We start from the raw sequence: 23,543 nt of genomic DNA, 5'->3' as shown, positions 1-23,543 counted from the left end.
GTCCGCCGTGCAGCTGCTGCGGGAGTCGGTACATGAGCGGATCCTCGCTGCCGCTGAAGACTTCCTGCTGCAGGTGGAGGAAGGAGGAGGAAAGGCTCGAGTCCTGGAGCTGAGAGCGATGCTCACCGAGCGGCTAATAGCGGCGGAGGAGCAGATCCTCGCTGGGCTTGAGGAAACCTTGTTAGAGTCCGAGGAGCAAGTGGAGCGGTCCGAGCGGGAGATCTGCCGCCAGAGGAGGCTGCTCGATGCCGTGATGCAGCCCGAAGTCCGGCTGCACAGAGCAGGTCAGTCCCTAGAGGAACCGCTAACATGCTAACGCTAGCTAGCATCAGGTCTGCTAACGTTAGCTAGCATCAGGTCTGCTAACGTTAGCTAGCATCAGCTCTGCTAACGTTAGCTAGCATCAGAGCGAGCAGCGGAGTTAAGACGTCACTTCCTGTCTCTCTCTGCTGCTCCACCTCTCACCTGATTAATGAGGAGGATTTGATGCTGTTGTGAACGAGTCTGTGCAGAAAACCTGCTGCTGTGTTGCTCACAGTGTTGTGCAAGTTCACACCTCATGAACTAGTTCAAAGTTCAGTTCATACAAGTAAACATGAGTAGTTCACGTTCATAGTTCACCATTTACATTCTGAACTAGTTCATAGTTCAGTTCATTTCATAGTTTAAAGGTGGAATGTGAGAATGAAAGACTGTTTTTTAAAGACAACTTCATCCATCACTACCCCTTGCCTTAAACTGTACTTAATATGTATCAATTCCAAAAAGAAATGTTATTTTTAATTTTGTTTTTATTATTGCTAATATTGCCTGCTTATTTATTCATACCCTGCAAACAAAAGGCACAACAAATCATAGTGCTCTGCCTTGCTATGAAACCAATTATTAGGTTAGACCTTCAATTCTATCATTTAAATTCATAAAATAAATGTGTGTGTGTGTTGTGTGGGAGCGCGCACACACAGTCGCCCGCTGCTGGTATTTCATGCTGGCCTGATACAATCATGATTTCACAAATTAACGTGACGTTCCCTCTCGTTAACGTTCAACATATGAAAACTGATTCGTAATGTTCACTATTCGCGAAAAATATACGCGACATGCACAACCCTGCACAGGGAGCCACTGTAGAGGGGCTGAAGAGCTGCATGTGTTTCCAGAGCCGCGGGTTGCCGACCCCTGGCTACGGCAAAAGAGCGATTTGTTTACTGCTCCGCCGTCAAAGAGATGCGGACGTCAAAACATTAGTTTGGCTACAATGTGAGTTCCGCCTCTCATTTCCCCCTCCCGGTGGCGCGCCCCTCCTGTTATGCCTCCGCGCCGGCACCGGTGGGCTGCACCACACAGTTTGAGAATCACTGGGCTACATCGTGGAAATGATACGGGCACTGAGCAACGACATGGTGCAAGCATTCCATTTAGACAGCGTCTCTCCTCAGGAGAAGGAAAACATTATGTAACGTTTTAGCTAGACCTCAGATAATATGAGCGGGTTCACCGTTCAAATTCATTATTTGTCATTAAGTTGCGTTCGGTTCATCGTTCTCATAAAAATGTACGTGTTCAATGGAGGCGTTCTTTTGAACTCATTTATGCACAACACTGGTTGCTCATGTCTGAAACAGAAAGTCGGGACACATTTCTCTGAGTTTTACCCACAGGTCTTGTCTGAAAGCAGCTTAACCAACTAACTAACTTCCCCTCGCCCTGTTCTCCTCTGTTAGTGACCTACTTGGTTTATTTGGTCTCAAAATGAAACATGTTTTTACCAGAAACCCTTTGTTTATGCTGCTTCCTTTACGAGCTGCGTTGTAAAACCAACTGTAAACAACCTCAACATCTCTACTTCCTGAATGTGATCCTTCAAAAATAACAACAGTCGACATTAAACGACACAACACAAGTTTTTCAAAACACTTCAGGAAACTCTAAAATGATAAACGTGTGTATTTGTGTTTCAGTGTGTCCTGCAGTCGTCCAGCAACTGATGGTGATTAAAGAAGAGGTTCCCACTGAGGAGCAGAAGTGGAGCCCCTTTGTGGACAAGAAGGACCCAGAGCCCCCCCACATTAAAGAGGAACAGGAGGAACCGTGGACCAATCAGGATGGACAGCAGCTTCAAGGACTGGAGGAGGCTGATATCAAGTTCACATTGACTCCTGTCGCTGTGAAGAGTGAAGAAGATGAAGAGAAACTTAAATCGTCAAAGCTTCATCCGAGTGAGATGAAGGAGAACAGAGTGGACTGTGGAGGACCAGAACCAGCCAGGAACTCAGGTCCTGATGGACGTTTACAACCAGGTCCTGAGGAGAAGACTGAAGACTCTTCTGAGACTGAAGAGAGTGAGGATGATTGGATGGAGACCAGGGAACCTCAGACTGGTTTAAATACAAGAAATAACAAACAGCCTCTAAGTGATATGGGATGTAAGACAGAAAAAAAATTGTTTAGCTGCTCTGAGTGTGGTAAAAGATGTATCCATAGGGGAGATCTAAATAGACATATGAGGATTCATACAGGAGAGAAGTCGTTTAGCTGCTCTGAGTGTGGTAAAAGATTTACCAAAAGGGGCAGTCTAAATGTACATTTTAGGATTCATAAAGGTGAGAAACCGTTTAGTTGCTCTGAGTGTGGTAAAAGATTTAGCCATAGGGGAGCTCTAAATAAACATGTGAGGATTCATACAGGTGAGAAACCGTTTTGTTGCCTTGAGTGTGGTAAAAGATTTACCTCAAGGGGCAATCTAAATTCACATATGAGGATTCATACAGGAGAGAAGCCGTTCAGTTGACCTGAGTGTGGTAAAAGATTTAGCCATAGGGGAGCTCTAAATAAACATGTGAGGATTCATACAGGTGAGAAACCGTTTTGTTGCCTTGAGTGTGGTAAAAGATTTACCACAAGGGGCAATCTAAATTCACATATGAGGATTCATACAGGAGAGAAGCCGTTCAGTTGACCTGAGTGTGGTAAAAGATTAAAGATTCAGTCCTATTGTACGAGACGTGAGGATTCATAAAGGAGAGAAGTGACTACGTTGCAACCTTTGCAACAAAAGAGTTATTAGGGTTTATCAGCAAATATTCATATTATACATATTCATAGTTCACTGTTTTAAATAGACTTAACAGTTATTATGTCCCTAGAAAATACAACTCTTTGAATAACACAAAAGATTTGTGTTTATATGTCTTGTTTCTCCTTTTTTTTTTACATAATTTATCTTTTTTTCATAATGTCCTTGTCGTTTAAGGTTAAAGTGTGTTCCTTGCACAGTATGAATGTGTCTTTCAAACTAGTTCATATGATTAACTACGTTTGTTTAAATCAATGGTTTCTTGGTTGGTGAGATTCAATGACAGTGTGTGTTCTCCTTTATGTATTGAATGTGTTTCCAAGAATAAAAGTCCAATAAAAAGATAATGTGTCGTTGCCCTCCTCCTCTTTGTTTCTGTACGAATGGAGGCTGCACTGGCTACAGTTGAATTGTCTAATCAAGACACAAATGAATCAGCTTCTTACAGTCAGACAAGTTTGTTTACGTTTGACGTGAAGTCTGAACTGGGCAATTTCAGGTCAGAATATCTGGCATACGAGTCGTCTGGAACGCAGCATTACACTCACACACACAGACAGTGGAGCAGCGATGACGGAGGAGCCCTCGTTGACATGAATGATGGTAAATGACAAACAGCAGGACTGTTGGATTCAGAGACAGCTGTGATGTTCCCAAATTTAAGATAATTATTTTCATGTGCTTGTGTTTGTACTGGGATGGTTTGGGTCCGTTGGCCAATCTGTGTGATACTGGAGTCAGTAGATCACAGATCTATTTAAAGCACCATAGATCATAGGGCAGTGATTCAAAACAAACATATTTAATCGAATGAGCAATTAACAGGCAAGGATCAACATCACCTGACGGACGCAGGAAGTGAAGCGTGTATCCTTGCCACAGTGAGCAAAACACATGCCACTCTTTAAAATTTCAGTGCTGCTTTGCAGTCCTAGAAATGGTAGAAATTGTAATTTTAATGTTTAATTGTTTTTGTCTTCATGTCAATTTGAAGTTGATCTGATCTAGGGTTGCAAAGGGGCGAAAAGTTTCCGGTAAATTTCCATGGGAAGTTAAGCTCGGGAATTTTGGGAATTTTGAAGAAAAAAAAACTACGCAAATTAGACGCTGAGCAATAAAAACATAATTCAAAACTCTATTTTTAAGATGGATGGAAAGCAGCACACGCTGCACGTTGAATTTCAACCCTCAACTGTGCATTCTTCCATCATTACTGCTGGGATAATTCCCAGCATCCTGCACACTACAGCACTATTGAGGCCTGCTGTTGTGTGCAGGACTAGTCAGGTAAGTTTCCATGATATTACTGGGGAAAATATATTAGCATGCTGATTGAGGATTGTTCATCTGTTCATCTAGCCTATTTCCATTCATTTATCCATCAATTGTAAAATATGAGTAGAGACGATTCCAATTGTTTGGCTAACTATTTATATCTCTGGCATTGCATTAGTGTTTTTTTACAAACTTTTTTCTCATCTCATTCTACAGAACAATGCCACGTGCACTATCTCATGTGTGGAGACATTTCACCCCATCCAATGTAGAAGGAAAGGCTGTGTACATTAGCAAATACTGTGCAAAGACCTATGTTAAGAATGACACAACGATGCAGAAGCATATAGTCAAGTGCCCAAAGTTTCCTCAGGGCTCAAATCAGCCTATGACGAAACAAAATGTTTATATTTATGTCTGTATATGACAAGGTAAACACAGTTAGTATAAATTACTCACAACATTTCCAGTTCATTCCCGTTAATTCCCATATATTCCCGGTAATTCCCGTTAATTCCCATGGAAAGTTTCCAACTTTAAGATTCCCGGAATTTTGCAACCCTAATCTGATCTAAGCCCTGGTACAAGTACCTCAAAGTAAAAAAATGTGGGATATTGCACTAAATGCAAAATGGCGGGCTTCCTGTTGTGTTTTTCATAATGCCCCTTGAGACTTTTTTGATTTTCTGGTTTTCCATTTTCTTCCATTATAGTTGAAAATTTGTCTCTGTCTCACACACATCCACAAATCCCAAAACGCACAACATAATAACAATTACCTTAAATATGTGTTAATACAAAACGTGGAACCATATTGTGATATATTGCATTTGTATCACACATATCTATCAAACTGAGAAACTTGAAGAAACAATAATGTGACATTTAGTATATTAATATTATTCATTACGAATTATTATATTTTGATATCATCTTTGCCCAAACCCTCCAAGTGGAATCCAATTTTGTTTAAGAGTTCCCCTGATGTACTCCCACAGCTGCAGTAGCCCGATCGCAACCACCAGGGGGAGCTAGAGCTCTGCATTTGTGACTGTGCAGCATGCATCGTGGGTCCTCCTATTTTTCTGCATGAGACCATCCTCCTCTGGTTCTGCTCTCCTCCTCCTCCTCCTTCTCCTCTGACCCCATCCCTCCTTTCTTATTGTCTTCTGCGGTCTTAACATCCAGCTGTGTGTGTCCAGCTGTTCCCGGATCAGCTGTGACCGGACGGATCCCCAGCTGTGCGGCTCCAGTCCCGCAGGCAGAGAGCAGGCAGAGGCAGGCAGGGTCGGCCATGTTGTTGTGTTGGGGGTGGATACAAGTTTAGTAGTAGGAATTGAAGGGTGCACATAGGAGGAATACTACAGGATCTGTTCTCCTTCTTCTTTTTATTAGTGTCCGGTGTGGTGGCTGTGATGCAGCTGCAGGCCTCCTCTTCCTCCTGTACCTCCTCCTGCTCCTCTTCATCCGTCACCTCTCTGGAACAATGAGTGACTCCTGTTGAGGATTTCAAACTTTTAACTATAGGTTGTGTCTGACAGAATTCTAAACAAATAAAGATAGCATCATTTCAAATTATATTTGTACTCTTACCAGATAAAGATAGAAGTATTTTTAGTAGGCCTTCATACAAATGATTTTATTAACTGTTGCTGCTTAGTGTTAATAATGAATTTTGGATATTAAAGCGTAATTCCCTCAGATTCATTAAACTCACATAGAGATACAGGAACTGTCCTTTCTGGGGCAAGTCAGTATAACATTGTTTGGGTTAAGTTGTTGCGAATGTTTACACAGTCAGGATTGTGTTGATATAGCTTAAACATAATATTCTTTGCTTCACTGGACAACAGTTTTGCCCCACATTGCATCTGCTGGTTGAAGGACTTTCATGACGTAAACAGGTTGCCAAGCAACTATAACGTCATTGGGAGTGTCTTCCTGTTCACTTCCGTATTCCAAAAGCCAGGAGGATGAATTACGCCTGCGCACTTCTGAGGAGGAGGAACGAAGATCTACTGTAATAAAATAGACAGACGCCGGATGTTCAGGGCGCTCTGATACAACTAATGTACTGGAAGCCCATTGCTTTGCTGCAACCTGTTCATTGCTTTCTAAATAAATACTTTGATTGACCAAACCGAGTTTGGCTCTACTTCTCATAAAGGATAAACGAACACGGCTTTCAACACACTTCATCAGCTCCGACCTCCTCGCACACTGCTTTGATTTAACTTCAGCCCGAAACCCCAGCGAGCACACAGCAACCTCCTCCGCCACCGGATGCACAAAGTGAGGATGAAGGTTGGGTCAGTCCCTGCTGGAATAACTCAGATCTCCGTTATTTCACCAGGATCTGACTCGAGGAGGGAAGGAGGAGAGAAGGACACGGATCCTGATAAGGTAAAAGATCTCAGATTATTATGCAGGTCTTTGTCAGATAAGAATGGGCCCGTCTGACCTGTCAGCAACAAAGAGAAGAATCTGTCTCACTGTGACATAAACCTCACTCCCATTCAAAATGAATGTGATCGTTCAAAAATCACAACAGTCGACATTAAATGACACAACACAAGTTTCTCAAAACACTTCAGGAAACTCTAAAATGATAAACGTGTGTATTTGTGTTTCAGTGTGTCCTGCAGACGTCCAGCAACTGATTGTGATTGAAGAAGAGGTTCCCCCTGAGGAGCAGCATTGGAGCCCCCTTGTGGACAAGAAGGACCCAGAGCCCCCCCATATTAAAGAGGAACCGGAGGAACCGTGGACCAATCAGGATGGACAGCAACTTCGAGGACTGGAGGAGGCTGATATCAAGTTCACATTGACTCCTGTCGCTGTGATGAGTGAAGAAGATGAAGAGAAACTGAAAACGTCAAAGCTTCATCTGAGTGAGACGAAGGATAACAGAGCGGACTCAGTGCTTTTCTCCCGTCACATCTCGCGTCCCTCATCACCAGCGATAAGCTCTTGTTGTCCAGACATTGCACCAGCTCTGCATATGCCTCACCGTTCTTCGCCTCATCTTCCGCGAGAGCATCGTCGTCATCCTCGTCTATCCGCGGGTCCTCCAGGATAACTTCTCTGAGGCGACGCAACCAGGGCCGGTCTTTCCTACAGACGACATAGGCGGTTGCCTAGGGCGCCACTCAGAGGGTGGCGCCAAAAACTGCGCCCAGCAAAAAAACAAAAAATATATATATATATATATATATATAAAAAATATATATATATTTAATGACTTTAACAGTAATTAAAGATTATTCCTACTAATATACGTGATAGTCACGTGGATTTATGTTTCATTAGAGAAATCAGTAAACGACCGCAGCACTCAGGTGGAACGTTTGGCGCGGGAGCAGTTGCACCCCGTACTGTCTCTCTGGGGGGAACGTCCTCCCACATGCCAGATGCAGTCTGGATCATAGATATCGTCTGGATGAGGAACTGAATGCTCCGTGTCTTCATTGCTGCTGCATTCATCCTGTATTCTACGGGTTAGTAGTGGGTGAGAGTCACCTACGTTAGCTCCTAAAGCTTTGCTTGATCACCACGAGTGTCATTGAGACATATTGATATCGTTTTGATTGTCTACTTAGACTGGTAAAAACTTAGAAACTCGGCTGTGCAATACGTGGGCGGGGCTACATTCGTCTGTACACCGCGTTCCACATTATTATGCAAATTACACTTTGCTCAGATTTTCCTAAATAGTAATGCACAGCCAGTCAGTAAAATTTTCAAGTCATCAACTGTTAGAGTATAATTCAAATTTTATTGAACAAACCTCCCAATGATAACAGTATTTTTTTCAAAAATAAAAAACTCAAAATGCAGTGTTCCAAATTATTATGCAAGTTTCTGAGTTTCAGAGTTTCAAGATATTTTATAGGTTGTTAAAAACTAAAAATTGTCATTTGTTGAATTTGCAGCATTAAGAGGTCATATTTACTGAAATCAAAACAAGTTTTAATCAAAAACATCTTAACAGGTCAAGTTGCATGTTAACATAGGACCCCTTCTTTGATATCACCTTCACAATTCTTGCATCCATTGAACTTGTGAGTTCTTTGATAGTTTCTGCTTTAATGTCTTTGCAGGATGCCATAATAACCTCCCAGACCACCTGCTTGGATGTGAACTGCCTTCCACCCACATAGATATTTTGCTTGATGATGCTCCAAAGGTTCTCAATAGGGTTAAGGTCAGGGGAAGATGGGGGCCACACCATGAGTTTCTCTCCTTTTATGCCCATAGCAGCCAATGCCCCAGAGGTATTCTTTGCAGCATGAGATGGTGCATTGTCATGCATGAATATGATTTTGCTTCGGAAGGCACGGTTCTTCTTTTTGTACCACGGAAGAAAGTGGTCAGTCAGAAACTCTACGGACTTTGCCGAGGTCATTTTCACACCGTCAGGGACCCTGAAGGGGCCGACCAGCTCTCTCCCCATGATTCCGTCCAAAAACATGACTCTGCCACCTCCTTGTTGACGTCTCAGCCTTGTTGGGACATGGTGGCCATTCACCAACCATCCTTTACTCCATCCATCAGGACCATCAAGGGTTGCACGGCACTCATCCGTAAACAAAACAGTTTGGAAGTAAGTCTTCATGTAGTCCTGAGCCCACTGCAACCTTTTTTGCTTGTGAGCTTGGTTTAGGGGCTGAATAACAGGTTTAAGGACACTTGCAAACCTCTTGAGCATCCTACATCTTGAAGTTCGCGACACTCCAGAGGCACCAGTGGCTTCAAACACCTGTTTGCTGCTATTCAATGGCGTTTTAGTGGCTGCCCTCCTAACCCTACGCATTTGTTTGGCAGAAATCTTCCTAATTTTGCCTTTGTCTGAACGAACCCGCTTGTGCTGTGAATCAGTGACAAATTTCTTCACCGTCCGATGATCACGTGCAATTCTTTTGGAAATATCCAATGTTGTGATACCTTGACCAAGGTATTGCACTATTTGTTGCTTTTCAGCAGCAGAGAGATCCTTTTTCTTCCCCATTTTGCCTGAAACATGTAGCTTGCTTAATAATGTGGAACATCTTTCTTAAGAAGTTTTCCTTTGATTGGGCTCACCTGGCAAACTAATTATCACAGGTGTCTGAGATTGATTTCAATCATCCAAATAGCCCTGAGACACAATACCATCCATGAGTTTAATTCAAAAACTAAAAAATGAATGTTTATGACCCTTAAATCCAATTTGCATAATAATGTCGAACGCGGTGTATAGGTGTTTATTTTACCTGCGCGTCGTCTTGCAGGCGGGTCGAGATAGTATATTGTTTACTTTAGACAGGGTGTAGTTCAGCTCCGACACAAACAGACTCTGTAATTAAGTCATGTATTGTTATTGTGCCTTATAAAGACCAGTTATAAGCCAATGTTCAATAGGTCTATATTGTAAATGTTTATATTTCTTTATGAGTGATAATGTTTGAAGTAAAGAGACACCATAATAATTGAATGTATGTTTTATGCACTTTAAAATGCAGTTACACTCAGAGAAATGCTTGTACTTGAAATTGTGTTTAATTTGAATAAGATGCAGTCTGGATGAGGAACTGAAGGCTCCATGTCGTTATTGCTGCTCCATTCATGTTGTATTCTACAAATATACTTTGTTGCTGTGGTATTAACATTAGGGTAAAATGAGCCAAAAATCGGTGACGGTGAAAACGGTGTTGTCAGAACATGCTAGCACATTGAGGCTTATGGTTAGAGTGTGTGTGTCCAAGCAACTTCGACGAAGAAAGAAATAATTTTATAAGTTTTCGTTTGAAAATCGGGGGGGGGGCGGCCCTGGACGCAACTCCATGTGCGCGAGGAACCTCGTCTCCCAGAGTTCGTAGCTTTTCTCATCACCGTCGAATAAAAGTCTGAACAACCTCTGGCCTGAATGACTGGGCCCATAACCTGTTGCGGTAGACATCCCTGCAGCGGTCTATCCGTTTTGGCGGTCACCAGATCGGTTAACTATAATCACGGGAGGAAAAATCAGCACACCTTCGTCTCTTTGGTCTGAGAACTCGAGACCGTTTATTCAGCGTATGCACAACAGGTTCCCAGTGCACGCAGGCACAACATGTTCCGTGACATCACTGCCTGGGCTTTTTAACATGGCATTGCTCGCTCAACCGTTTTAAATAGACTATTAACAGTTTTTATGCCCCTAGAAAATATAACTCATTGAATAACACGAAGATTTGTGTTTCTACTGAATTACATAATTTGTCTATTTTTCATAATGTCCTATATCTCATTTTAAGGTTAAAGTGTTTGGTCCTTGCACAGTATGAATGTGTGTTTCTAACTACTTCATATGATTCAATATGTTTGTTTAAAACTGTCGTTTCTTGGTTGGTGAGATTCAATGACAGTGTGTGTTCTCCTTCATGTATTGAATGTGTTTCCAAGAATGAAAGTCTAATAAAAAGATAATGGCGTCGTCGCCCTCCTCCTCTTTGTTTCTGTACGAACGGAGGCTGCACTGGCTACAGTTGAATTGTCTCATCACGACACAAATGAATCACCTTCTCACAGTTAGACATGTTTGTTTACGTTTGACGTGAAGTTGGATCTGGGCAATTTCAGGTCAGAATATCTGACATACGAGTCGTCTGGAACGCAGCATTACACTCACACACACAGACAGTGAACAGGGTATCCGTGGGGTCTTGAAAAGTATTACAAGTTGATATATAAATTTAGGGAAAATCAAGACTCTTGAAAACTTTTAAAAAGTCTTGAATCTTTTTCAAATTCAAGAGTCTGTTTAGCCGAATTTTTTTTTCCTCTTAAATTGTCAGAACTCAGCTGATAAATGACACAGGGCAACACCTTCCTCAGCTAATGTTGTTACACCATCCACAACGAATAGGACAACTTAAGCTAGTAACGCTGCTAGGGTTGCTAACGTTCCATCAGTTGTCGCGGCTTCAAGTTGTACAGACCTCAGAGTGACGCTGGGAGCCACACCTACGCTGCGTGCGGAAGTGTTGTGGTGTCTCCGCACCACAGTAAAACACCACTCTCTCACATCCAATGACGGCATTTCAGAAATGTTCAAAGAAATGTTTCCCGAGTCAGACATCGCCAAGACGTTCACCTGCGGCAAGGACAAATCTGGTTACATAACAAAATTCGGACTAGCACCATACTTCAAGCAACAGCTTGTTGATGGTGTCAATAAAGCTGGGCAGTTTGTGCTGATGTTTGATGAGAGCCTCAATCAGTCCACAAAAAATAAACAGCTCAATGTCCACGTTCGATACTGGGAGGATGACAGAGTCCAATCCAGGTACCTTGGATCTCAATTTTTGGGACATGGCAGAGCCCATGACTTGTTGCATCACATCAAAGTAAGTGTATCTCCGAGCATTTTTTGTATCGATAATTAAATGTTGTGTGGGTGTGGTTGGTTGCTGGGGTACAGATTTGACCAAATTTCTTCGATTTAGAATTGCTTTCAAGTTACAATTTAGCATGTCAGCAATTTTTTCCACTCTTTGGGAGTGCAGTTGTCTAATTATGCAATTAACATTAACTTGAATGGCTTGGAAGTAGCCAGAGTAACATGACCTGGATGTAAAATATTATCACATTTGGTCAATAGGTCTAGTGTACAAACAAACAAGATAATTGCACACATTTCACAATAATTGTTCAGTACCCTTGTTATTTGTTTGAGCAAAATCTAGGTTTATATTGTATTTTCTTTTCAGGCAATTAGAGCAACACAAAATAATGGTTGCTACAACAATTTTACTGTAAATATAAGTTAGAAATCTGGTGAATAGTTGTACCTTACTGTCTGAATGCCAGTGTATTTCAAGAATGAACATTCAAGGATTATTGTCATTAATAAACTTACTGCCTTGTCATCCACAGGAATGTGTTGCAAAACTGAATATGAGGCACCTTATGTCCATCAGCATGGATGGCCCCAATGTCAACTTTAAGTTGGTGGAACTTCTCCAGAAAGAACACGCAGAGCTCTATGGAGGTGCTCAGCTGGTCCTGGTTGGAAGCTGTGGTTTTCACACCCTCCACAACGCAGTAAAGGCAGGCTTCACCATGTGGCATCTGGAAAAGCTCCTGAGAGCAATGCACTTCCTCTTCCACAATGTTCCTGCAAGGAGAGAGGACTTCACTAGCCTGACTCTGTCCTCCAGCTTCCCACTTCCATTCTGTGGCCACAGATGGGTTGAAAATGTCCCTGCGGCAGAGAGAGCAGTTGAGGTTTGACCAATGCTACAGATGTATGTGGATGCTGTCAAGAAGAAGAAGGTCCCAAACCCTGCCACTGCCTTGTATGACACCATTGAGGCAGCACAAGGGGATCCATTCATCATTCCCAAGCTACATTTCTTCCTGGCGATTTCCAGGACCTTCAACCCCTTCCTGACAAAATACCAAACCGATGAGCCAGTGCTGACCTTCTTGGCCAAAGACTTGGCTGAGCTGTTGAAGGTACTAATACAGTAATTTAACTGAATTGGATTAATCTATATTAAAAAAATGTCTATATCCAAATAGTGTAAACTGTTTTGCAGACATTCTTTTAGTTTCACAGTCATTGAGAGTTTATTTGAATTATGTTTTATAACAGTGATGTCGTACATACACAAATAAGATCACTTGTCAACAACCTAAAATCAACTCTCAATAACTGGCATACGTAATGAATGACTGCAAAACCCTTCACAGATTTTGGATATACTACTGATTTTGTAATGATACAAAGCAGAACATTTCTTTAATTGTTCTGTCACTCATTACATGCAATTTCTTTTTAAAAGTCTACCGAGGCGGTTTGTGAAGAGGGAACTCCTACAGGATTTCTCGCCCCTGAAGCTGACCAAAGTCGATGCAGCTGATAAGGCAAACTGGGTCTCCACTTTGAATGCTGACATAGGCCTGGGTGCAGAATGCGCCATCAAGGTAATTTTTATATATTCATTTTCAGGGTTGCATGTAGGCCACTCTCTCCCCCCTGGGGTAGTTTCAAATAAATATCTACTTAAAGTCTTTAAGTTCAATGAGTGTATATACAGTATAAAAAGCTAACCGTCTGCATCATTTACACTCTGTTCCTTAAATAAATCAGGCACTTCAGAGCAAGCCAGGAAGCAAGGTCAGTGAGCTTTCTGTGCTCACCTTCAGGAGAGAATGTATGCAGGGCCTGGCTAACATGGTTAAGAAAGTGCAGGAGAAAAGCCCCCTGAAATTCCCAGTGGTCAGGAACATCGCCTGCTTGGATCCCACAAAGATGAACACAGATCCAGAGTGGTGCATCAGAAAGATGAAGAATATAGTCCAAACATTCCTGCAGGACAAGCAGTTGGCTGGAGGCATTTCAGCTGGTACGAAAAATATGGTCTAGGGACAGTAGAAGTGGATACGTAACTGTATTTCCTGTAATATTGTCCCAGGCTTTTATTTACCTAAACGACTGAGGGTACCAGTCCTGTATTCAAAGCAGTGTCAAAGAGACATGCCTTTATTTATAATTCCCTGTGTTTGATAAGTAGATTTGCTAATATTTTAGTACCACACAAGGCTAACAGGCATCAAGAGTTATCAGTTTCACTGTTGTTTTTTGCCCCCACTTGGCCTGTACTTAGGGCCAGCCTTTATTTGTTTCTGTCGACCACGTCCCCAGCCATTATTTAAGTAAATATGATATTCCAATTTACCAAGGCTGTATTTTATTAGTCTCAATGTGCATGACCTTTTAATTTGCGTGTATTCTTGCGTAAACATTGTGAAACTGAAATAACTTTCTGAAGAAATCTACAATACACTATTTACCTTTTTATGTGCACAGATGCTGTGAGAAATATATTTGTCAAATAAATGATGAAGCAGTTTACTAGAATGAAATTTAATGACCTATGAATAATAACTTCTTTTACTTCTCTCTTTTCCCTGTCAATTCTGTAGGTGATGTGATCGTCCAACAGTTCGAGAGCTTTCTTTCTGTTGAGGGCAGAGATGAGAGATTCCTCTCCTTTCAGCCACTGAAGCAGCGAGTTGATGTGTTCTTGCACTCAGTACTTAAGTCCTACCCTGAGCTTTTAATTTTCTCTCAGAGCCTGCTACTTCTGTCCCATGGACAAGCCATGGTAGAGAGAGGATTCTAGATAAACAAGCATGTTGAAACCTGCAACATCCAAGAAGAGTTGATGGAAGCTCTGCGCTTGATCTGTGACAAGGTCAGTGTCTGTGGGGGGGTTCTGCAGGTACCCATCACAAAGGAACTCCTGGCTTCTGCAGCCTACGCAAGGTCCAAATATAGGAATCACCTGGAACAAGAACGGAAGAAAAGGGAGACTGACTCAAGTGGAAAGCAGTCGTGGATGAGCTGGAAGAGCTGAAAAATAAAAAGAAAGTCCTAACAGAGGTTTGCGAATTCCTGCAAAAAGATGCGGATGAGCTGGCAGAGCAGGCAGAGGGAAAGTCTGGATCGCTACTGGCTCAGCTGATAACAAAGTCAAACACCCTCAGGAGAAGGCACAAGGAAAAACGCACTGAGCTGGTTAAAACTGAAAAGTTGTTGGAAAACAAAGCAACTGAATTGAGGCACATGCCATGAATCCTATTTGTAAGGATTAGTTAGTTTCGTCCGTGTTCAATGTTTACACACATACGTTTCTGAGTTCTATAAATAAATTGTGACTTTTGGCTTAGTACCTCAATTTGTTCTTTTGAGCTTTATTCCCTCCCGGCCTATCTGAATCCTGTTGTGTTGATACAGTGCTACATAGAAGTTCTTGCAAACTTCATTAAATTTTGCAATCTCAAACTCAATTGTGTTGCTGATGTAACCGGTTAAAGCTCCTAGTGGCGCTGGGGTCTTGAAAAATATTAGAAGGGTCTTGAAAAAGGTCTTGAAAAGTATTGAATTTAATCTCAGGATTGCTGCATATACCCTGGTGAAGCAGCGATGACGGAGGAGCCCTCGTTGACATGAATGATGGTAAATGACAAATAACAGGATTGTTAAATTCAGAGACAGCTGTGATGTCCCCAATCTTTTAAATTAAAGATAATTTTTATATGCTTGTGTTTGTACTGGGATGGTTTGGTTCCGTCGGTCAATCTGTGTGATACCAAACTCAGTAGATCACATCTATATAAAACAACAGATCATAGGGCAGTGATTCACAACAAACATTTTTATTCTTAAGGAGCAATTAACAGGCAAGGATCAACATCACGTTACGGACGCAAGAAGTGAAGCGTGCATCCTTGCTGCAGTGCGCAAAACTTATGCAACCCTTCAAAATGGATGTGCTCGGGTCCGTTCAGTTCTGCTTTGAAGCCCTAGAAATTGTAGGAATTGTAATTAACATGTTTAATTAGTTTTGTTTCATCTCAATTTGAAGTTGATCTGATGTAAGCCGTGGTACAAGTACCTCAAAGTTAAAATGTGGAATATGGCCGAAATTGCCCCTAAATGCAAAATGGCAAGCTTCCTTTTGTGTCTTTCATAATGCCCGTTGAGATTTTTTGTTTTTCTGGTTTTCCATTTTATGCCATTATAGTTGAAAATTTGTCTCTGTCTCATACACGTCCACAAATCCCAAAACGCACAATATAATAACAATTACCTTAAATATGGGTTAATACAAAACGTGGAACCATATTGTGATATATTGCATTTGTATAACACATATCGATCAAACTTAGAAACTTGAAGAAACAATAATGTGACATTTATATTATTTATTACGAATTATATATTTTTATATCATCTTTGCCCAAACCCTCTCAGTGGAATCTAATTTTGTTTCAGTGTTCCCCTGATGTGCTGCCACAGCTGCAGTTGCCTGATCTCAACCACCGGAGGGAGCTAGAGCTCTGCATTTGTGACTGATCAGCATGCATTGTGGGTCCTGTCGCTGTGTGTCTTTGTCCCCTCAGAGACTCAGAGAGGAGCAACATGTCCGCCGTGCAGCTGCTGCGGGAGTCGGTACATGAGCGGATCCTCGCTGCCGCTGAAGACTTCCTGCTGCAGGTGGAGGAAGGAGGAGGAAAGGCTCGAGTCCTGGAGCTGAGAGCGATGCTCACCGAGCGGCTAATGGCGGCGGTGGAGCAGATCCTCGCTGGGCTTGAGGAAACCTTGTTAGAGTCCGAGGAGCGAGTCGAGCGGTCCGAGCGGGAGATCTGCCGCAAGAGGAGGCTGCTCGATGCCGTGATGCAGCCCGAAGTCCGGCTGCACAGAGCAGGTCAGTCCCTAGAGGAACCGCTAACATGCTAACGCTAGCTAGCATCAGGTCTGCTAACGCTAGCTAGCATCAGGTCTGCTAACGTTAGCTAGCATCAGGTCTGCTAACGTTAGCTAGCATCAGCTCGAGCAGCGGAGTTAAGACGTCACTTCCTGTCTCTCTCTGCTGCTCCACCTGAATAATGAGGAGGATTTGATGCTGTTGTGAACGAGTCTGTGCAGAAAACCTGCTGCTGTGTTGCTCACAGTGTTGTGCAAGTTCACACCTCATGAACTAGTTCAAAGTTCAGTTCATACAAGTAAACATGAATAGTTCACGTTCATAGTTCACCATTTACATTCTGAACTAGGCCATAGTTCAGTTCATTTCATAGTTTAAAGGTGGAATGTGAGAATGAAAGACTGTTTTTTAAAGACAAATGTATCCATCACTACCCCTTGCCTTAAACTGTACTTCATATGTATCAATTCCTAAAATAAATGTTATTTTTAATTTAGTTTTTATTATTGCTAATATTGCCTGCTTATTTATTCATACCCTGCAAACAAAAGGCACAACAAATCATAGTGCTATGCCTTGCTATGAAACCAATTATTAGGTTAGACCTTCAATTCTATCATTTAAATTCATAAAATATGGGCTGCACCACACAGTTTGAGAATCACTGGGCTACATCGCGGAAATTATACGGGCACTAAGCAACGACATGGTGCAAGCATTCCATCTAGACAGCGTCTCTCCTCAGGAGAAGGAAAACATTATGTAACGTTTTAGCTAGACCTCAGATAATATGAGCTGGTTCACCGTTCAAATTCATTATTTGTCATTAAGTTGTGTTTGGTTCATCGTTCTCATAAAAATGTACGTGTTCAATGAAGCCGTTCTTTTGAACTCATTTATGCACAACACTGGTTGCTCTTGTCTGAAATAGAAAGTCGGGACACATTTCTCTGAGTTTTACCCACAGATCTTGTCTGAAAGCAGCTTAACCAACCAACTAACTTCCCCTCACCCTGTTCTCCTCTGTTAGTGACCTACTTGGTTTATTGGTCTCAAAATGAAACATGTTTTTACCAGAAACCCTTTGTTTTATGCTGCTTCCTTTACGAGCTGCGTCATAACACCAACTGTAAACGACCTCAACATCTCTACTTCCTGAATGTGATCCTTCAAACAGGGTTCCCGCGGGGTCTTAAAAAGTCTTAAAAGGTCTTAAATTTAATAATCGAAATCTAAGGCCTTAAAAAGTCTTAAAAAGGTCTTAAATTTGATTCGGCCAGGTCTTAAAAATGTGTGGATTCTCAAACTGTGTCACGCGCCCCAGGGTCGCGCGACCGGGAGGGGGGAAATGTGAGGCGGAACATATGTTTTGACGTCGGCATCTCTTTAACGGTGGAACCGTAAACAAATCGTGTTTTGGGGAAAGGTCCGCGCTGCAAAATGTCCCCCCACCCAACAATTCGTAACGAAATAAATCAGCATGGAACCAATAATCACTAACTTTGCAGCCCCCGGTGAGGACTTATCGGCGAACACCCAGTGCCTAGAGCAGTGATTCTCAAACTGTGTGGCGCAGAGGCATTACAGCTGGGGCACGCGTCCGGGAGGAGGAAATGTGAGGCAGAACTTATGTTTTGACGTCCGCATCTCTTTAACGGTGGAACAGTAAATAAAACGTTCTTTCGCCGTAGCCAGGGGTCGGCAACCCACGGCTCTGCAGCGGCTCCCTGTACAGTGTTGTGCGGGCGAGTGCGTGTGTGCGCGTGTCCCCCCAGACAGCACACACACACACAGGCCCCGGGGCTCCGCCCCCACTCATTCGCTCAGAGACACACACTGGAGATCAGTGCTCGTTCCCGTGCAGCCGCCGGTCAGTGACAAACAAGAGACAGTGTTCAAACACCAAGTTGAAAAGAAAGTACGATGAAGCCTGTCTTGCTCTTGGGTTCACAGTGAATGAAGGAGGACATGAGGAGAGACCAGTGTGGATCTTAGGTCTGAAAACTCTCGCAGCTGAAAGAATGAGACCCAACAAATTAAAAAGACACTTAGAAACATTACACCCCAGTCACATGCATGTGTTATTTTTGGTTGAGCTTCATCATCGTTGTAACAAAGTGATTATAATTGAATACATTTTTTTTCTATTTTTGAAAAAGTACAGACTGGTTGAGGAATATATTGATAAATGTCACCAAAAGTACTTCAATTAAGTTGAATTTAACCAAAGTTATTGCACTATTCTTTGAAAAAAGTGTCAAATGTCACAAAGTTTTTTATTTGCAGATCAGAAATTATTTAAAGTAAGGTGAATTTAATGTTCATGTGTATTTTATGTAAATACACATGTTAAACTTGGCCCATTTTGTCATAATTTTGTTGGGGCAGGGGGGGCATAATTTTGTTGGGGCAGGGTAGCGGGTGGGGCATGAAAAATATTCTAGCTCCAAAGTGGGGCATGACAGAAAAAGTTTGAGAACCACTGGCCTATAGAGACTGAACAGGTGCGCAGCAATCAAGCGAAAAGAGGGACATTTTAATCGTGTGTCGACGACTTTTGTGAATAATGGGGAAGTGTAAGTTTAACCCATCTTGTTTGCATAAAAGCACGTTTAGTGCGTGGCTAAAACCAGTGGAAAGGAATGCTTTTGAAGCCCACTGTACTCTTTGCAAGAAAACGGTAAAACTTGGAACATTGGGTGTAAGGGCTTTAGAGTCACATGCCCAGTCAGATAAACACAAAACCGACGTGAAAAGCCAACTACAAACTCCTGCCATCTCGTCGGGGTTCGCCCCTGCTTCGGGACCATCACCTGTGTCAAATGCTCCATTAGCGAGTGTGCCTGTCATACTGGGTAACTGTTTGGAAAAAAAGCATGTTTATTGATTACAAGGCTCAGTTATTTCTGATTCTATTTGTTACCATTTTGGACTTGTTTGACTTGTGTACTGTTTTGTTCAGTCATTGTTCTTATGTTGAATGGATATCAATTTACTTTGTAAGTAATTCTGTGACTTATTTCTTCTTTCATAGTGATTTTCCTTCATACTTTTTGCCAGTATGGTCGTGAAATAGGTCTTAAATTCTATTCAAAGTGGTCTTAAAAAGGTCTTAAAAAGGTCTTAAATTTATCTTGTTAAAACCTGTAGGAACCCTGTATGTAACGTTTTAGCTAGACCTCAGATAATATGAGCGGGTTCACCGTTCAAAATCATTATTTGTCTTTAAGTTGTGTTCGGTTCATCGTTCTCATAAAAATGTACGTGTTCAATAGGGCTGCAACTAACGACTATTCTGATAGTCGATTAGTCACCGATTATTGAAACGATGAATTGACTAATCGGATTATGAATGACACAAATTCTCAATTGCTCTTATTTAGCAAACAGCTTTTAAATTTAGCTTGAGGTTGTTTGAGGCATGTGATGACTGAAAATAAAGGCAATAAAGATTGATACTTCATTCCAAAAAAATGTCTTTTAATAAACTTTGCTGCATGTAAGGGTACTGTTGACCCAAAGAAAAATCAAGTTTTTGTCTATTTAAAAGCAAGGACAGGCAAAGTGCTAATAAAAAAAATTAATTTAAATTCAAGTTTCCCTTTTTCCTGTCAACCAAGAACAGGGCAAGTGCTGGTAATAAAAATAAATTAAAAATCAAGTATCCATTTTTCCTGTTAACAAAAATGACCACACAGTTTGAGAATCACTGGGCTACATCGCGGAAATTATACGGGCACTGAGCAACGACATGGTGCAAGCATTCCATTTAGACAGCGTCTCTCCTCAGGAGAAGGAAAACATTATGTAACGTTTTAGCTAGACCTCAGATAATATGAGCAGGTTGACCGTTCAAATTCATTATTTGTCATTAAGTTGTGTTCGGGTCATCGTTCTCATAGAAGTGTACCTGTTCAATCAAGGCGTTCTTTTGAACTCATTTATGCACAACACTGGTTGCTCTTGTCTGAAACAGAAAGTCTGAACACATTTCTCTGAGTTTTACCCACAGGTCTTGTCTGAAAGCAGCTTAACCAACTAACTAACTTCCCCTCACCCTTTTCTCCTCTGTCAGTGACCTACTTGGTTTATTTGGTCTCAAAATGAAACTTGTTTTTACCAGAAACCCTTTGTTTTATGCTGCTTCCTTTACGAGCTGCGTTGTAAAACCAACTGTAAACAACCTCAACATCTCTACTTCCTGAATGTGATCCTTCAAAAATCACAACAGTCAACATTAAACGACACAACACAAGTTTTTCAAAACAGTTCAGGAAACTCTAAAATGATAAATGTGTGTATTTGTGTTTCAGTGTGTCCTGCAGACGTCCAGCAACTGATGGTGATTAAAGAAGAGGTTCCCCCAGAGGAGCAGCAGTGGAGCCCCCTTGTGGACAAGAAGGACCCAGAGCCCCCCCACATTAAAGAGGAACAGGAGGAACCGTGGACCAATCAGGATGGACATCAGCTTCAAGGACTGGAGGAGGCTGATATCAAGTTCACATTGACTCCTGTCGCTGTGAAGATTGAAGAAGATGAAGAGAAACTTAAATCGTCAAAGCTTCATCCGAGTGAGACAATGGAGAACAGAGCGGACTGTGGAGGACCAGAACCAGCCAGGAACTCAGGTCCTGATGGACGTTTACAACCAGGTCCTGAGGAGAAGACTGAAGACTCTTCTGAGACTGAAGAGAGTGAGGATGATTGGATGGAGACCAGGGAAACTCAGACAGGTTTAAATACAAGAAATAACAAACAGCCTCTAAGTGATAGGGGATGTAAGACAGAAAAAAAATCGTTTAGCTGCTCTGAGTGTGGTAAAAGATGTATCCATAGGGGAGATCTAAATAGACATATGAGGATTCATACAGGAGAGAAACTGTTCAGCTGCTCTGAGTGTGGTAAAAGATTTATCCATAGGGGCAGTCTAAATAAACATATGAGGATTCATACAGGAGAGAAACCGTTCAGCTGCTCTGAGTGTGGTAAAAGATTTACCGAAAGGGACAAACTAAATAGACATATGCGGATTCATACAGGAGAGAAGCCGTTCAGTTGCACTGAGTGTGGTAAAAGATTTACCCAAAGGGGCAATCTAAATACACATATGAGGATTCATACGGGAGAGAAACTGTTTAGTTGCTCTGAGTGTGGTAACAGATTTAGCGAAAGGAGCAGTCTAATTACACATATGAGGATTCATAAAGGAGAGAAGCCGTTCAGTTGCTCTGAGTGTGGTGAAAGTTTTACCCAAAGGGGCAATCTAAATACACATATGAGGATTCATGCAGGTGAGAAACCGTTTTGTTGCTCTGAGTGTGGTGAAAGATTTACCCAAAGGGGCAGTCTGAATAGACATATGAGGACTCATACAGGTGAGAAACCGTTTTGTTGCCTTGATTGTGGTAAAAGATTTACCCAAAGGGGCAGTCTAAATACACATATGAGGCGTCATACAGTAGAGAAGCTGTTAAGTTGATCTGAGTGTGGTAAAAGATTAAAGATTCAGTCCTATTGTACGAGACGTGAGGATTCATAAAGGAGAGAAGTGACTACGTTGCAACCTTTGCAACAAAAGAGTTATAAGGGTTTATCAGCAGATATTCATATTATACATATTCATAGTTCACTGTTTTAAATAGACTTAACAGTTTTTATATCCCTAGAAAATACAACTCATTGAATAACACAAAAGATTTGTGTTTATATATCTTGTTTCTACTCTTTTCTTTTTTTACATAATTTATCTTTTTTTCATAATGTCAATGTCGTTTAAGGTTAAAGTGTGTTCCTTGCACAGTATGAATGTGTCTTTCAAACTAGTTCATATGATTAAATACGTTTGTTTAAATCAATGGTTTCTTGGTTGGTGAGATTCAATGACAGTGTGTGTTCTCCTTTATGTATTGAATGTGTTTCCAAGAATAAAAGTCCAATAAAAAGATAATGCTCTTTGTTTCTGTACGAACGGAGGCTGCACTGGCTACAGTTGAATTGTCTCATCACGACACAAATGAATCAGCTTCCCACAGTCAGACAAGTTTGTTTACGTTTGACGTGAAGTCTGAACTGGGCAATTTCAGGTCAGAATATCTGACATACGAGTCGTCTGGAACGCAGCATTACACACACACACAGACAGTGGAGCAGCGAAGACGGAGGAGCCCTCGTTGACATGAATGATGGTAAATGACAAACAGCAGGACTGTTAAATTCAGAGAAAGCTGTGATGTCCCCAAATTTAAGATAATTATTTTCATGTGTTTGTGTTTGTACTGGGATGGTTTGGGTCCGTTGGCCAATCTGTGTGATACTGGAGTCAGTAGATCACAGATCTATATAAAGCACCATAGATCATAGGGCAGTGATTCAAAACAAACATATTTAATCGAATGAGCAATTAACAGGCAAGGATCAACATCACCTGACGGACGCAGGAAGTGAAGCGTGTATCCTTGCCACAGTGAGCAAAACACATGCCACTCTTTAAAATTTCAGTGCTGCTTTGCAGTCCTAGAAATGGTAGAAATTGTAATTTTAATGTTTTATTGTTTTTGTCTTCATCTCAATTTGAAGTTGATCTGATCTAGGGTTGCAAAGTGGCGAAAAGTTTCCGGTAAATTTCCGTAAACTTTCCATGGGAAGTTAAGCTCGGGAATTTTGGGAATTTTGAAGAAAAAAAAACTACGCAAATTAGACGCTGAGCAATAAAAACATCATTCAAAACTCTATTTTTAAGATGTATGGAATGCAGCACACGCTGCACGTTGAATTTCAACCCTCAACTGTGCATTCTTCCATCATTACTGCTGGGATAATTCCCAGCATCCTGCACACTACAGCACTATTGAGGCCTGCTGTAGTGTGCAGGACTAGTCAGGTAAGTTTCGATGATATTACTGGGGAAAAAATATATTAGCATGCTGATTGACTATTGTTCATCTGTTCATCTA

At 41.6% G+C, this 23,543-nt stretch overlaps 2 protein-coding genes across 2 annotated transcripts; both read left to right on the top strand.

Annotated features, from left to right (window-relative positions):
* The first annotated feature begins 242 nt into the window (after positions 1-242).
* Positions 243-12,604, top strand: LOC133011098 (oocyte zinc finger protein XlCOF7.1-like). Its single transcript, XM_061078799.1, has 4 exons — positions 243-284; positions 1,962-2,717; positions 11,417-11,657; positions 12,292-12,604. Exons 1-4 carry the CDS (start codon positions 254-256, stop codon positions 12,602-12,604), a joined length of 1,341 nt encoding a protein of 446 aa, XP_060934782.1. The 5' UTR covers positions 243-253.
* Positions 12,605-20,968: 8,364 nt separating this feature from the next.
* LOC133023325 (gastrula zinc finger protein XlCGF8.2DB-like) lies at positions 20,969-22,558 on the top strand. The gene has a single exon (XM_061090368.1). It carries the CDS (start codon positions 21,170-21,172, stop codon positions 22,067-22,069), a length of 900 nt encoding a protein of 299 aa, XP_060946351.1. The 5' UTR covers positions 20,969-21,169; the 3' UTR covers positions 22,070-22,558.
* The last annotated feature ends 985 nt before the right edge of the window (positions 22,559-23,543 follow it).

This window comes from Limanda limanda, chromosome 1 (assembly GCF_963576545.1).
Source record: "Limanda limanda chromosome 1, fLimLim1.1, whole genome shotgun sequence".
NCBI lineage: Eukaryota > Metazoa > Chordata > Actinopteri > Pleuronectiformes > Pleuronectidae > Limanda > Limanda limanda.
This window is presented reverse-complemented; position numbering and strand designations above follow the sequence as displayed.